This window comes from Podarcis muralis, chromosome 2 (assembly GCF_964188315.1).
Source record: "Podarcis muralis chromosome 2, rPodMur119.hap1.1, whole genome shotgun sequence".
Taxonomy (NCBI): Eukaryota; Metazoa; Chordata; class Lepidosauria; order Squamata; family Lacertidae; genus Podarcis; species Podarcis muralis.
This window is the reverse complement of record NC_135656.1, coordinates 34,498,562-34,515,304: the sequence shown is the minus strand read 5'-3', so window position 1 is coordinate 34,515,304 and position 16,743 is coordinate 34,498,562. Positions and strand designations below refer to the sequence as shown.

General features: G+C 43.5%; 1 protein-coding gene across 7 annotated transcripts in view; it reads right to left on the bottom strand.

The window, feature by feature from the left end:
- TMEM94 (transmembrane protein 94) overlaps positions 1 to 15,771 on the bottom strand; it is a 69,771-nt gene extending 54,000 nt beyond the window's left edge. For 4 of the 7 annotated variants that reach the window (XM_077924194.1, XM_077924197.1, XM_077924196.1 and 1 more), the window contains exons 1-2: positions 15,610 to 15,771; positions 9,562 to 9,693 (exon numbers count right to left, since the gene is read on the bottom strand). In XM_077924194.1, coding sequence (XP_077780320.1) covers positions 9,562 to 9,585 — 24 coding nt within the window. In that variant the 5' untranslated portion in view covers positions 9,586 to 9,693; positions 15,610 to 15,771. Of the gene's footprint in view, positions 1 to 9,561; positions 9,694 to 14,035; positions 14,076 to 15,609 lie in introns of all 7 variants that reach the window. The other 3 variants (XM_077924195.1, XM_028716867.2, XM_077924199.1) reach the window with 3 other exon arrangements.
- Positions 15,772 to 16,743: the final 972 nt, after the last annotated feature.

The following is a 16,743-nucleotide window of genomic DNA, read 5'->3' as shown; positions in this document are numbered from 1 at the left end:
AAGAAAAACAGACACAGTGCTGTGCTGGGCAGAGATGTCAACATCTTCCCCCCCCCCCCAGTGCTCTGATGGGGATGCAAATTGCTTCCGCCCCAGCTATCAGATCGATCATTTGATGAATGGGGAGGTGGGCAATAACCCGCTTCCTCAGCTGATCTGCACAGATGATCTGAGGAGGGAAGGGCTGTGGGTTGGTCAAAAGGTGAATGCAGCCCACTAGACAGAAAAGGTTATCTGACTCCACCCAGGTATATAGAATTGCTGATAGATAGCCTGCATAACATTTCCACTTGAGATTATGGAATATCTGCTAGTCAGGGGTTACAAGTCTGACACTCCACACACGGCTGCTCCTTATATAGGCACCATGAAGCGGTGAGTCCTGACCCAGGCTCTCTGTTGTGTGGCAAAAAAATATCACACAAACACACACACACACACAGAGAGAGAGAGAGAGAGAGAGAGAGAGAGAGAGAGAGAATTTCAGAAATTAAAGTTTCTGCATATGGAACTCTTAAGGGGACAGCTGAAGAAAAGGAAAGCATTTGTGTCACTGGTTGCAAGAAAGAAGCCAGCAGGGAAGGGAGGGGAAAGAAAGCGGCAGCATCTTTCTCCAGGGCATTGTGTTTCCTAGACAACATACTCTTTAACTGCACAAAAGGAACAAAGTGTCTTGCACAGCACAAATTCCCACCACCACCACCACCCCACTTTCCTGAATACAATTCCTAGTAAGTAATTAAGCAGCTAAAAAACACAGCTACTTGTTGTAACTGGGACACCACCAAGGAAAAGGGAAGCAACACCCCAGGAGCCGGGACTGGGAAACACTCGTACTCCTACAAAACATACAGAAAATTCAGCAGGTGGGCTTTTTATAGCAATGCCACTGGCAGACGTTTCTGAAATCTCTCTCACCATCTTGAATGAGCACATGCTGGCACCTCAGACTGTAAAGTCACAGGAAGTTCTCCGATGCGGACATCTCAGCTTCACAGAATAGAGCAGCCTTATTATTATTTTTTTGAAATGGTAAGAAAAGCCTTTTAAACTCTCTTTGGCAGTCGCCTTAACAGAATTTTCTCCTAGCTTTGCTAGGAGAAAACAACTCTCTGTTCGCTTCGATTCCAAGCAAGTGCCATGCTGAATATAACCACTCCGCAATACAAAAGCATTCCACTTGCTAGAGGGTGGACCTAAGAACATAAGAAGAGCCTTTGCAGGATCAGGCCAACGGCTCCTCTTGTCCAGCATCCTGTTCTCACAGTGGCTGAACAGATGCCCATGGCAAGCCTGGCAGTAGGATCTGAGGGCAACAGTACTCTCCCTGCTTGTGATTGCAGCAACTGGCATTCAAAGACATACTACATATAACAGGGGAAGGAGAACATAGCCATTATGGTTAGCAGACACTGGTAGCCTTATCATCCATGAGTTAGTCTAGTCCTCTTTTAAAGCTATCCGGTTTGGCGGCCATCACTATAGCTGTCAACTTTTCCCTTTTCTTGCGAGGAATCCTATTTGGAATAAGTGAATTTCCCTTAAAAAAAAGGGAAACATTGACAGCTATGGCCATCACTACCTTCCATGAGAGCCAATCCAATCGCTGAACGATGCGCTATGAAAGTATTGTCCTAAATCTTCCAAAATTTCGTCATCCCTGTGTTCTGCTATTATGAAGGGGGGGACGGACTTTTCTCTATTCAGTTTCTGGATATCCACGTCCATGCTGCCTCTTACTTGCCAGTTCTCCTAAACTAAAAAGCCCCAAATGCTGCCATCTTTCCTTACAGGGGAGTTGCTCCATCCCCTTGATCATTTCGGTTGCCCTTCCCGAAACATTTCCCAGCTAAAAAGCCGTGTGCGTGTGCATATTGTGTGAGAGAGGTATTAAGTCGAGTAGAAGAAAAGTGGAGCACTATTTCTCAAGTGGCAGCTATCCCAAGGGAAAGGCGGGGGCCACACCATTGATTAAAATAAGAGATGAAAGGATGGGAGAGATGTCTGAAGAGGTTAAGGCACTTTGTCGCCACTTCTGTTCACATTGTGAGCAGCATGAAAAATAAGGGCATGAACTCTAGCAAAAGGCACAGCCCTGTATTGCTTTGCATCCGCTCTTGACTACATGACCGTGATATGTGCCTGAGCCTCATCAATCGCATGTGGAGCTTGCACAAACGTAAGCTGTATCAAGGTACTTCCATGGAAAGCACAATATGGTAAGGGGAACAGAAGCACATTAAAATGAGATGGATTGGTCAAGACAAATTAGAAAGGTGCAGAACTTTTAAGATCCAGACACAACAAAGTAAGGGAGGCAGAGGTGCAGGTGGTGATATTCAGTATGATAGACAAGACAAAATAGTGTGGTAGAGCTAACTGGTAAAAGCAGGGGCAGGGGAAGAGAGAAGGGCCCACAACTGCAGCACCATACACCAGCACACAGCTCATTCACACCAAACCACAGCTTATTTTAACTATGCTTTAATTTGACATGCAAACGAGGCTACTATTGGATGCATGCACTCCAACACTAAAGAACAGAAGTCTGTGGACTCCAATTAAATAAATAATAATAATAAATTTTTATTTATACTCCGCCCTCCCCAGCCAAGACCGGGCTCAGGGCGGCTAACAACCAATAATAAAAACAAGCTGATTAAAATACAATTTAAAAGATTAAGATACAACATTAAAACAATTAGGGAGCAATCTCTTCATAGAAGGAGAAAGGAAAAAGAAAGAGGGGGAGGGAATCAAACTGATTCTGAGCCAAAGGCCAGGTGGAACAAGTCTGTCTTACAGGCCCTGCGGAAAGAGATCAGATCCCGCAGGGCCCTGGTCTCAAGAGACAGAGCATTCCACCAGGCCGGAGCCAGTGCTGAGAAGGCCCTGGCTCTGGTTGAGGCTAATCTAATTCCTTAGGGCCCAGGAACTCTAGGGTGTTGCTATATATGGACCTTAAGGTCCTCCATGGGGCATACCAGGAGAGGCAGTCCCATAGGTACGAGGGTCCTAGGCCGTGAAGGGCTTTAAAAGTCAAAACCAGCACCTTAAATCTGACCCTGTACTCCACCGGGAGCCAATGCAGCTGGAAAAGCACTGGGTGAATATGCTCCCATGGCAGAGATCCTGTGAGGAGCCTCGCTGCAGCATTCTGCACCCGCTGGAGTTTCTGTGACAGCTTCAAGGGAAGCTCCGCGTAGAGTGAATTACAGTAGTCAAGCCTGGAGGTGACCATTGCATGGATCACTGTGGCCAGGTCGGGGCGGGAAAGGTAAGGGACCAACTGCTTGATGCGGTGAAGGTGGAAAAACGTCACTTTGGCTGTTGTTTTTAAACAAAAAAAGATTGCAAAAAGCCATGGAAAAAGCAGAGCTACTGGAAGAAAGTATTTACACTGGTAATTAGGAAGGTAATCCATCCCAAACATCACTACCAATGGGATTTACACAATACTCATTATTGCCACAATGAAGCCTTCCATGAAGAAAACTGTCCTTTTCCCAACACTAGTGTTTCATCACAGAGAAAATAAAATGACCCAGAACAGTGACATAATGGCTCCTTTTAAAACCTATGCTAAACCATAGTTTAGTGTGACGTGAAGGAGTGGAGGTGAGCCTTGGGCTTCCACATTCAGTCCCTCCCTGGCATAGGCGGGAGTTGTTTAGAAGCTTTTGTTTCTGTTTTTGCTCAACCACAGCTTGTTGTGTCCCCTACAGCAATAAACGGTGGCTACATTAATTATTCCTTCCAGTAGCACCTTAAAGACCAACTAAGTTAGTTCTTGGTATGAGCTTTCGTGTGCATGCACACTTCTTCAGATACACTGGAGTGTGCATGCACACTTCTTCAGATACACGGCTACCCATCTGTAACTACATTAATTATGTTTTGGTTTGTTTTTTCAAAAGGTAATTTCATCTCCTTCCTAGTTCAGTCTCAGCTGCTGAAGTAAATCCACTACAGCAGCACCTGTGATCAGGGCTCTCCAGTCTCTGAAAACCTCTAACAAAGAAGAATTCACCACCTTTCAAGGCAGTCTGTTCCACTGTCATACAGCTTGAACCAGGAAATAATTTCTTACATTTAGATTAAATCATTTCTCTCATGATTTGAACTCACTGGTTTGGGTCCTCTCCTCTGGAGCAACAGAAAACCAATCTGCTCCATGATCTATGTGGTGGCCCTTCAAATATTTGAAAATGGCTATTCTATAATCTCTAAATTTTAAAATCTCCAAAATAAATATACCCGGCCCCTTCAGCCTTTGCTCACAAAACCTGATCCCCAGGCTCCCTGCTCTACTCTGGATGTGCCAATATGTCAGTGTCCTTTCTAACCCGCAGTGTCCAGAACTGTGAGTCCTGATCAAAGAACAGAGTGATACCATGAATTCTCATGCAATCTAGAATTGCATTAGCCTTTTTAGACACCAGGCCACACTACTGACTCACGTTTAGCATGTGGACTCCCATATCCTTTTCAAATGTGCAGTTAAGTCATTTGTCACCCATCCTGTATCTTGACATCTGAGTCTTCGCACCAAAAAAGAAGAACTTTACACTTAAGTCTGCAAAACTTCATTTTGTTGGCTTAGTTTTCCATGCTGTCAAAATAATTTTAACCCCGCTTTGAAGTTGGCTTGTTTCACACAAACTTAACTGTTTTTCGGTCCAGACAACACAACAAGCTGCTATTGAGCAAAGAGGAGACGTTTCCAAAATCTCTATCGGAACCAGAGTTAAACTGAGAGGAAAAACAGCAAAACTGGATTTGCTAACTGCTTCACGTGGTTTGCATATCCCAGAGAGGGGACTGTTCTTGCCAGCATTAAACAGAATGAGGAATCAGAGCAGATAACTTGCCTGTTAAATTGAATTTCAAAGATTTCTGGATGACCTCTTAGGATATTTGCTCTCTTGTTCTGCAATACCTGGTTCTTAGCCAGGACTGGATGCCAAGCTGCACCACATCTGAGCAACGGTTATTCTCAGCCGCTATTGGCAGTGGAACTCTGTGGATGGCAGGGACTAGACAATAAACCCCTTATCTTTCAGAGTCTCAGGTTCTCTGACAATGCAGCTGTGCAGATTGGGTTTCTTCAGCCCCATAATACTTCCTGCACCATATTTTTTTTGCCAACTTGACCAGTACCTCTAAAAAATGCACTTTGATGTTTTTAAGTTACATCAGGTGAGACACATAGTCACTAGTAAATCATCCTGAACACTCAGTAAAAAAAAAAACATTAAAATGCACCATCTCAGGTAGTAATGAACTGGCAAACAGTGCAATTGTTTTAAGACCGAGATGATGTGAGTTCTAAACTGAACTGTAGCCAATAATTTGGCTGCTGCATTTGAAACCTGCTGAAGTTTGCGTTATCTTCAAAGGCAGTCCCAGGCAGCACACTGTAATAATTCAGTCTTGCCAGAGCATTGAGTACTACAGCAGAGTCATCTCTGCTCAAAAGGGGCTGTAGCTGGAAAACTGGCTATAAGTGAAAAAAGCCACCCAAGTCTCCCGTAACAATGCTGGATCCAGAGATATCCCCAAACTATGAGGAAGTAACGATGGCAGAGAAGTAAGATTTCTTCACTCTCTTCATAGAAATGCATGCTTGGTTCCTAAACAGACATGCCCCATATTGCACAAAAAGGTTTTACGTTTCAGTTGTTCCAAGAAAATGCCACCACTGTCTGAGGTCATGAAAGCATTTCTACAAGGTATGGTAATTGCTGTATATCTCACACTGATCAATACCAAAATGGGTCACTGAGCCATTATTAGCAAGCTTCGTTAGGTTTATTGAGATGCAGCATATGCTATCATTGGGTTAGAAGGGCAGAAGATGTGCAAAATTCAAGAGGAGAAATTGTCCTGAGTCCTAAAGAGACATCATGGAGGGGCTGGTTGGATCAGGATTGGAGGAAGAAAAGTCAGAGGATCAGTTGGTTGACGACCTTGGGGCAGGGCCCAGTGGGTATGGAGGGGCTGTGCCAGGACCTCAAGAGGGGGACAGAGTTACAAAGGAGTCAGATCCTGGGAAGGGTCTCAGGTGTAATCTGTCAGCACTCTGCTTTACCCCCTTCTTCGTCACCCAGGCACCTTGTACCCAACCATCCCATGCTTCTGTGCTTTTTTTCACCTCTGATCTTGGGAATCCCTCCCCCCGCCCTGCACTGCTGGAGCCCACCTTTAGTCCAACCTCCCAGGAGGACTCAGACACTTAGTTCAGTTTGGAACAGCAGCTGTCCCCTTCTCCATCACCTAGGTCATGGAGGTGCCAACATAGCCAAGAACAGGCAGCTCAGGTTCAGCCTGCAGAAGTTTGCATTTGCTTGCCCACTTGCCATGCTGAGGTTGTGCCGCCCCATTTCCATATACAGTGGTACCTCGGGTTAAGTACTTAATTCGTTCCAGAGGTCTGTTCTTAACCTGAGACTGTTCTTAACCTGAAGCACCAATTTAGCTAATGGGGCCTCCTGCTGCTGCCGCGCCACCAGAGCACGATTTCTGTTCTCATCCTGAAGCAAAGTTCTTAACCCGAGGTACAATTTCTGAGTTAGCGGAGTCTGTAACCTGAAGCATATGTAACCTGAGGTACCACTGTAATAGGAACTCAGAGGGTGTGTTGTTTTGTTGGATCAATGCCTTAGCCATGTATCTGCTGTGCCTTTGATCCTGTTTTTGCCTATATATCTACTGACCTGGGCATTAAAGATTTGAGCAGAAGCCTTACTCCAAGTTTGAGTTCTTCATTCAGTGAGAGCCAGGACAGATATGCAGATCTGCCCCTAACCAGACAGAGAAAGTACACTACTGGAATTCCTCCATCCCTCATTATCTCAAAGTAACAGCTATAAGTAATGCACATACCCATTAACACAATACAGAGCACATCATTTGGTGCAGTTTTTGATCCCATGCAAATGTCCAAATGTCCCAGGGCAAAATCTTTGACTCAGGTAGCTTGATTATCCAGACTGACCTGCCAACTGGCAAGAAGGCTTTTACCACACTTTAGATGTGAATGCATCAAAGAATGTGTGGCCAAACAACATATTTATTTATCCATCTGCAAAGTAAGAATCTCAAGATTCTCTCTCTCTCTCTCTCTCTCGACCCCACATAGTTATGGGACTTATTGTACAGCATTCCCCAACCTGGTCTCTTCCTACAGACTACAACTTCTATCAGTTCCAGGCAGAATGGCCAATGATCAGGGACGATGGTTGTTGGAGTCCAACAATATCTGGAGAACACTAAAACACCGGGAGGGCATGTGATTAAGGAAGGCTCTGACTGAAGTAGCTGTGAGGGAACAGTGTATCGGGCAAGGTTCCTGCTGGTCAGCAAGTCTGTGTCTTGGAGTTCCCTCTAATCCTCCAACCTTCAAAGTTGATTACTGTCCTTGTGATTTTTCCTTCCTGTTCCCAGGCTGCTCACTTTTTTAAGAGCAAGCAAGCACATGTTGCACAATGAGGACTGGATTTCCAAAGAAAAGGGCAGTGATACCCCAACAGTTGTAGCCACATCCTCTTTTAATGTGCACACAATAAACATCTCACAACACAGCACAATGAGACCACAAAACACACCCATGAGAGAAGTGTTAACGTCAATGCTGTAATGGGCGTTCCTCACCCCAAACATTTTCCTATTGCCCCTACCGAATAGCCTGTCCTCGCCACACAACTATTGCAATTGTGAAACAACTTCTCACTTTAAAACAACAACAACCGCATGCCATTGGTCATTAAGACACTCCAATAGTTGAATTGTTCCCACTTCATCTGGTAATAGGTAGCAGATACACTACCCAGGGATAAGCTATGGCTGTTCAGATCAGGATATGCACCTGCCTCAAGATACCAAGGACAAAGCTAGATTGAGCATACTCAGCTAATAAAAGGATGCTACCCTTTCACATTGCTAACACATTATTCAGTCTGGCATTTGCAGAGGTAGATCTAGAAATTGTGCTCCTCTCCAGGGGTGTTTCCTGTTTAGGGGAAGGTATGTTGCCTCCTTTTTTTGTCTATGCTCAAAAAGGTTGAGGACGACCCCTATTCCACACAACCCACGTGAACAAGATGAACTGTCCTTAAATACACATGCTTGGGTCAGACTGGATCAGATTGAGCAAAGCATAAGGAATGCCAAAGCATAAGGAATGCCATCCTACCAGCATTCCATATAAAACAATGTCTCTGGAAAGATGCAGGTTAGGAAGCCATGGAGAAAGCGTAAACAGTCATACTTAATTCCTAAATGCACAGCCAAAACAAGACTCCACCTGACATCAAAAGTCCCTTTCTACCCACAAAAGGCAGTCTGTCTTGGGATTTGGTTTCATTGGCTCTCTTCTGAAGCAATAAATCCAGAAGTAGGTTTGTGAAATAAAATGTTTTACTTAGATTCACACATCAGTTCCTCTAGCATTTCTCTCTCCTGTTTTTTCCGCTTTCCCCCACTTTTAGTCACTGTATGCCTCCATCATTGAGAACTGGGAATTTAGTGGACATTGATGTTTTCAAGGGATCACACTTGCCCCCATTCATATGGAAGAAGAAGCAAGTTAACAAGTAGCTGGTCACATACAATTGGCATCATTTCTGCAACAACTGTAGCCATGAAAAACTGTTAAAATCACAGAAAGTGAGCAGACTACAGCCTATGATCATATAAAGTTCGGTGCCATGGACCTATGGGAACTTTCATTTTCTGGTGTCCTATTATTTGTAGTGAATCGCTAAAAACAATAAATGAGAAAAAGCATTTCCAGCGTTGATGGCTGTGGATAAAATCTTGAAAAGTAAAAAGAAGGCTCAAAAGCAGCTTTCCAAAGTTAATAATTTCAGAGCTAATCTCATGGTTTTGTAAGTTTCACGGTGTGGCAACACAATCACACAGTGATCATCCTTAATAATAGTAAAGCAAGATCTTTGTTAACCAACTATCACTGCCAGAAAACAGCTTACATTCAAGTTCACAAGCTATATCTCTCAAGAAGTTCAACATATCCCACAGCAGTAACCCTTGGCATTCATCTTGTCCAGGAGAACAGTATGTAAACTATGTTATATATGCTTATGATTACTCGGAAGTAACCTCCACAGTTGTAAAGGGGAAGTAGTAGAAAAACACACACATAGTACAGTGGTACCTTGGGTTAAGTACTTAATTCGTTCTGGAGGTCCATTCTTAACCTGAAACTGTTCTTAACCTGAGGTACCACTTTAGCTAATGGGGCCTCCTGCTGCTGCCGTCACACAATTTCTGTTCTCACCCTGAAGCAAAGTTCTTAACCCGAGGTACTATTTCTGGGTTAGCGGAGTCTGTAACCTGAAGTGTCTGTAACCTGAAGCGTCTGTAACCCGAGGTACCATTGTAAATATGAATCTGGGTTTCCAGATTCTCACCAATGAAAGCCATTCTGACATTAAGAACACCTGACCACTCATCATTTTCCAACTAAAGTCAACCAGAAGTAAATTCAATCGAGAGATTCATCTAGAACTACAGTAGCTACAACATGACCAAAAAACCTACCTGACACTTCTCCTTGGAGTCCATGGTTACTCAGTGGACAGAGCATACCCAGAAGACCACAACCACCATTCCGTGAGAAGTCCTCTTCTAGTTAACGTATGAAGCTCAATTAGCGTGCCTTAGTGATAACATCTACAGAAATAAAAGGGGTTAAATGTCACTCTTTTACTTTCACTCTCTCTTTAAGTAAAGCACTTTGGAGAATTCAAGATCACAACTGATCTAGACAGATGAGGAAACAGAAGATGGCTCTTATTGTACCTTCTGCAACACTTCCACCCCACCACTAAATAGGGTCCATCTGTATTAACTACTGAAAAGGCCAGTACCACGGGCAAAATGAAATCCCCTGTAAGGCATAACATGATTATTGCCTTGGCACTGAATGCATTTTCTTGAGACTTCCAAGAGAGCTGCCAAGCTCAGCCTCTAAGTAAGAAGCCAGATTTCATCAGGTGCTGCAGAGACGGCATGCTCAAATGCCAGCCAGGAGGCTTGTGATAGAGGCTGCCTGTCACTAATAGCTATTTGTCTTGTTATTTTTATCTCTGATCAGGTCTCTGCCCAGATAATCTCCAATGGAGCCTGTAGTCATGACTCTCTTGCAATCTGAAACAACACATCAAATCTGCTTTGACAAGGTGGTTACACTACAGAGTCAAGCACAAGCCAGATCCGTCACTGGCTAGAGTGTCTAAAGAAAGGTGCTAGATCATCAGTAAAGAAAATCTTAGCATAGCTGGAATTAACAGAGCCTAGCTGGCAAGCTGTTTCTCCCAACAAGCGTTTTGTGACCTGTGGGTCAAATTCCAAGCGTAGTCTGTGCCTCAGTTGTAGACTTGCTAGATATCAGAGTCTGACTCAGGTCTTCTACCAGCTCCTAAAGTCAAGGTTAAAATCTAGTCCATCTTTGAAAGCAACTGAATTGTTTTCAGTAATAAGACTGGTCTGTATTTGCAGATGCATTGGGGGGAATCTAATTTAGCTTGACTTTGCGCACTCAAACACATCATTTTATTTAGAAACATAAAGTGGTTTTTTTCCTGCTGGACACCACCAAATGCAACATAGAAAATGAAGAAAACCAAAATAGATGTATATCATATACTTAATGAAAAACATTAAAATAGAAATATGCATAAAGTACTCAAGTAGGAATCCTAATAGCATCAACAGTATCATCACAATCCAGGAACCCAAAAGAGAAATATATAATATGTTACTGATGAGCTGTAACACTGATTTGTTCTTGAAAACAGGAGAGTTCTAAGCGGGATTTCTAGTGTTTAGGGAGCAAGGCAGCAGCGCATAATCCTTTGCAGAATAAATTATACAAAAGCAGAGTAAGTTGTACAAAATCAGAATATAGGTATGTGTAAATTGGCATATTATATATCAAGGGTGCAGAATTTAGCTCTTCGTGGTGCAATTTCATTTAGTGTGAAGTACACACAGCATTGACCATATTCATCACATCTTGCTAGCTAAACAGGTAGAGCCCTCAGTCATCCCCTAGAAATTCCTTTGAGCTATATGCTTTCAGTCTGGCACAACCTCAGAATTTGCCTTCAGTTTGAACTGTGTCCCTGATTTCCATTATCTGAAGCCCAGGATGGAAAGGATTCTCACTAGCTTAATCTTGCCCTGTCAGCCCAGTTCAGGAATAGAATGCTACAAGGAGATGTTTTCAGAGCACAGCAGATGATGGCAGCTGCGGAATGAAAGGAAGCTGTAGCACAGATCTTGCTGAAATATTTCATGCTCTGCCTTTAAACACACAAATACCCGTAGCAGAATGGGAAGTAAGATGCTCTGGTTGGTGGTCTGCTGTTGCTTTAAAAACTATTAACAATTGCACTCTGAAATAGCCAAATTTGGAAACATATAGCTTCAAAATGACTGTCAAAAAAAGCAGAAAATGCCTGAAGCAAGATAAAAAAAAATAATACTCCCACCCACCCTGCAAAAATAAAATAAAAATCTTAGCTCTTAGCAAGAGAAGCTCAATTCTGTGCCACTTGATAGAGAAGGTCAAGAGGCAAGACAGCTGTGCAAGACAGGAATATGGGCTGCACTGCAGTGAGACATTCTGTCTCTGGCAGTAAGCTGTAATGTGATCTTAAAAGCAAACCATGTCTCCTGACCATCAACATTCGAACTATAACACCCGAAACTTTACCTCTCACCTCAAAAGCAAAGAACAAGCAGTGATCCCCATTTCTCAGCTTCTGGCCATATGCCTCCTCTACACAGCCTTAAGCTACCCAACAGCAATTGGTTAAGTATAATAATAATAATAATAATAATAATAATAATAATAATAATAATAATTATTTATTATTTATACCCCGCCCATCTAAAAGGAAGCTACATAATGACGCCCTTAGTGCTTAGCTACACTCTCCGATACATTGCTTTGTTCAGGTATCGTTTTCACAACCTGATTTGCCTTTAACCAGCTACTCCTCAAGGCTCTATGGGATATATTTGCTTATATGTGCATTCTCCTAGATCTTTTATAAAGAAAACGTGTTTTAAAAAGCTGCAGCCATTGTATGCATTGACCATTCTATCAGTACAATGGCTGGACACATCCAGCGCCAAAGCAAAATTTATATTGTTCCTGGTTGCACAAGCAAATTTAATCAAGTTAGAAGTGCTACCTACAGTTTAATTCAAGGGGGGGGGGAATAAAGGATTTCAAGTTCAATAAAGAAACTACAACAACTCTCTTTTGGACATTATAAAAAACACATAGGGAATATGCAAAGTTCAAAAAATTCAGACTGCCTTTGTTGAATAAGCTAAAACCTTTGGACGCCAAGATCCTACCCTTGTCCCATGACTTTGTCCCAGATCTCCCACAGGTGTGCAGCACAATTTCCCCTCCCAGTTTTGCAGCTGGAGGGAGATGGGATCTTCTGTGGAGTTGTGGAAGCCCAGTGCAAGTGTGGGGATGACCACAGCTCCTCTCTCCAGCTTTAAACTCAAGAGTTGAGAAGCAGAGGAGATACCTGTACGGCACTGAGCTGCTGAGGCTCTTCAAAGGGGTTCAGCAATACAGTGCCCAAAGGGCCAGCAGGACTTGGGTTTGCTTTGATGCTGGGGGTAGGCAGGTGCTTGTTCTGAGCACCACCCAGAACTAAAGCAGCCAACCACATTCTTCACCTTTGGAGCAAAAGACTAGGCTTATTTTGGGTGGGCACTCTGCATGCCCGTTACCCCTGCCATCCCTCAGTACATCCCTTCCATTGGTTTCAAAAGGTCCAGGGTCACATCCAAACCATGCATGTAAAGCACACTTAAAGCACATGGCTTCCCACAAAGAATCTTGGGAACTGTAGTTTGTTAAGAGTGCTGAGAATTGTAGCTCTGTCAGGGCTAAACTACCGCTCCCAGAGTTCTTTTCGGGAAGCCATGTGTTTTAAATATGTGGTGTGGATGTGGCCCTAGATCTGCACCCAAACCTATATCTTGAATTATTACATGGAAGCAACAAAGTATGTTAGCAAATTCAGACCATTAACAGTCTAGTCTAGTCTCATCTTGGGTGGTTTGGGGAATCACATACCTACCATGCTGGCATAATGATGTCTGGAATTATCACAAAAAGCAGCAAAGTGTGCTAGCAAATTCAGGCTATAATAGTGTAGAATAATTTGGGTTTGGATGTGGGAAACTCTCCCATGAGCTATGATGTTCACTGGTCAAATGTTGCAAAAGTCAAACTACCCCATCCTAACCTACAAAACAGGGTTATTGTGACAGATCCAGCACAATCCTACATATGATTCCACAGAACTAATATTCATTGCATTCAAAAGGGCCTGTTCTCCGGAAGCAAACACAGGACTGCAGCATCAAGGCACAATCGCGAGCTCTTTGCAGGAAGGGTAGGATGCAATGGAATAATGAAATAAAACCTGCTCATTGGCAGACATGAGCTCCCTAAATTTAAACACCTCTATAAGATCATTTCCAGCCTAAGAGCTGACTAGTTCCTCTATTGTTTTACACATATGATGTAAAGGAAGCAACATATATAGTCTCTGCAGGTGCATTTTCTGTAACATTTTGAAATCATTGTTTTTTATGAGGAAAAAAACTCTAAAAGAAAATTACCTAAATGATCCCATCCAAATCACATTATATAATTTATGCAGACTCCACATTGGTTATTGGAAGGAGAAAAATGTTTTGGGTGTAGTTGGAGAATATCTCACTAAGCTAGCATACCTTTTCCACCACTGAGCCACCAAACATAGACATGGCATTGTTTAATAAAGCAGAAACTAAATGACTCCCTAGTAAAATTAAGAAAGCTAAGGGCAAGTAGAAAGTCTGTGAACTCAGTTCCAGTACTCAGAACAAATTCCTAGGCCCATGATTATTTTTGTCCAAGTGTATTTCTTTTACGGTTAAGCTTTGGTTAGTAGATCTTAAGTGTTCTAACAAGATTAAAAGTAGATCTCACCAGCCTGAAGTCTCCTCACCCCAGTTAACAGGGCACCAAACTAGGGGGGGGAAAACAAGTTACAGTGAACTATATGGGCCTTACTCCTGCATAGACATACGTGGGATCGCACTGCTGGTATTTAATCTTGTTTACTACCCAAACCACTATGGCTTGTAACCAGCAATGTAGTCAAGTAGGCACAGGAGTACTAATCAATCCAATTAACTATACAGTACAGTAGTTTTAAAAATCTGACTACTAAGCAAACCCCTATGGAGATGAGTGGGAAGGTTTAGTACCAATTACATTGTTGCGAACAATGGATTCTGCTAATACCTTAAAAGGTGAATTTGAGGGATTCGTTTTCTGCATTACTTCGTCAAAAGATGACATATGATCAGCAATAAGGTGATACTGAAATATTTACCTAAATTGGTCCATTAGTTAAAAACAGGCTTTTTCTTACATTTAAAAATAAAGCTTTTAAAATCAGCTGACCATCAGAGGAAACTTCCACAAAGTGCATGGGCACACTTGCATCATGGTAAAGCGATCTCTCCCAACCAGGCACCCTCCAGCTGTTGTTGGACTACAACTCCCATCATCCCCAACCAGTGGCCATGTTGTTGTATGCCAACGTCTGGAGGGCACCTGGTTAGGAAAGTAACGATGTGGAGAAGAGTACCGGTACTTGAAAGGATGAGTCCCTGGAAAGCAGCAGGTGGGAAATCAAAACCCCGCACTTCCCCGGACAGCTCCACGCTTCAATCAACATCCCAGGAAGGATAGATATGCTGCAGTAATGTTCTCCTCATTATGCTGTTGTAACATAGCAACGTGGGGGACTGCCTGGTTACTTCTAACGTCTCTTGCGCTGGGTTATATACGGTTATGCAATACACCGGGCAAAGTGCAGAACGTTCCTAGAAACTCCTTAACACGTGTCAGGGCCCTCACTGCGCGGGAACCACAGCATGGACCTGCTAACACTGCAGTGTCAGCGTCGTCTGCCTACACTGGCACTAGCAGGGCGCATTTACACGGACTGAATTAAGCAGCAATGGGCAAGTAACGGCTTGTCAGTCAGAGACAGTAATATGACTCCCGAGTTCCACCAGCAAGCCGGGGAGGAAGGCAGAGAGGGAGGGAGCTTGCGTGGGTTGCAAGATTTGCAAGCGTCTGCAGCTGCAAGGAACTGGCGTCGCGCAGAAACTTCCTACTGCAAGGCGCCTGGCTGCTCTCCTGCAGGGTCTGGCTACCCTGACTCGAGACACCCACTGAAACACCCCGCAAATACGCGGGAAAGTTCACAGCCTTGCAGAGGTGGCCTCCAACTCACAGATCGTGAGAAGGCGACGCGTGTTGACAAGAGCTGCAAAGCTGATAAATCGGCACTTCTCTCCCCCTCCCCCTCCCCCAAAACAGCAGCTTTGAAATGCCTCCTAATCCCAATGCCTCGCTAAATCCTCAGAGTAGTGGGAAAGGCGCGGGGATATATAAAAACAAGCCGCCGCAGGACGAAGGGCAGAAACTTGGGTCTCAAGGAGCGACCCTTTTTCCACCCTTCCCGAAGAGAGCGGTAGGTTACTTACCAGAACGAGTTTAATATCCCCTTTCTTTTGCCTCTGGGGTCCCCAGCAAATCCTGGGGCCTTTCCCCGCCAGCTGGAGAATGCTCCCAGGCAACCCTTCACGCCATTCCCCCAAACATCTCTATAGCCGCCATCCTTGTTGATGGCAAAATAACCCGCTTTAATCCAAAGTATCATACGTGTGGCTTCAGGTGCAGTTAAATAAGCTTGCACTGGATTGGCTACGTTCGCCTCACATTTCAGGGCTTTAGCTGTGGTAGGTTAGGGTGGGGTGAAGGGTGACGCTGTACTTCCGCCCTTCTCTCCAAACCATCTGTGCACAGCGAAGGGCGGCTAGTTTTAGGGACTGAAACAGGAGCTGTTTGCTGACCATCGAAACGAGGGGTTTCCTTGAGGGGTGGATCTCACATGGTGAGCCGCAAGACCCGGCAGGCTACTTCTCTCGTTCTGGGACCGCTGCGGAGGGGGGGGGAAATCCCTGTTTATAGAAGATGTATTTTTAGAGCATGGATTTCCTTGCAGCTACTTAGAGATTCCATTATTATTATTATTATTTGTATTCGACATTGGCATCTATACTTATATCGCTGAAATTTTATGTTCATAAACTGGAAAATATATACTGGGTAAAAAGTATCAAGTTACTAGTCCTTCATAATTAAATTTAATGTTTGGCAATTAATCATATAGACCTGCGGGTATAGGGTAGTATAATAATGATAATAAATTGTAGACTATGTTATTTGCCTGCTCAATAGCGATGGTGATTTTGTGAAATTTCCAGATATTAATTTGGACATCGGCAGGTACAAATTCTTTCTAATATATACCAGAAATTACCTTCTGCGGTCTGCATATAACAAACTGGCTAGTCTCTACATAAAAGAATAAATGGACATTGGAAATGGTCAGACCACACCTGGAATACTGTGTCCAGTTGTGAACTACACAGTTTAAAAAGGATATTGACAAGCTAGAATTCATACAGAGAAGGGCAACCAAGATGATCAAGGGTCTGAAAAGCAAGCCTTATGAGAATCTGTTGAGGGAGTTGGGTATGTTTAGTCTGGGAAAGAGGAAAGTGAGAGGAGATATGATAGCCATCTTCAAATATCTAAAGGGTTGTCACATGCAA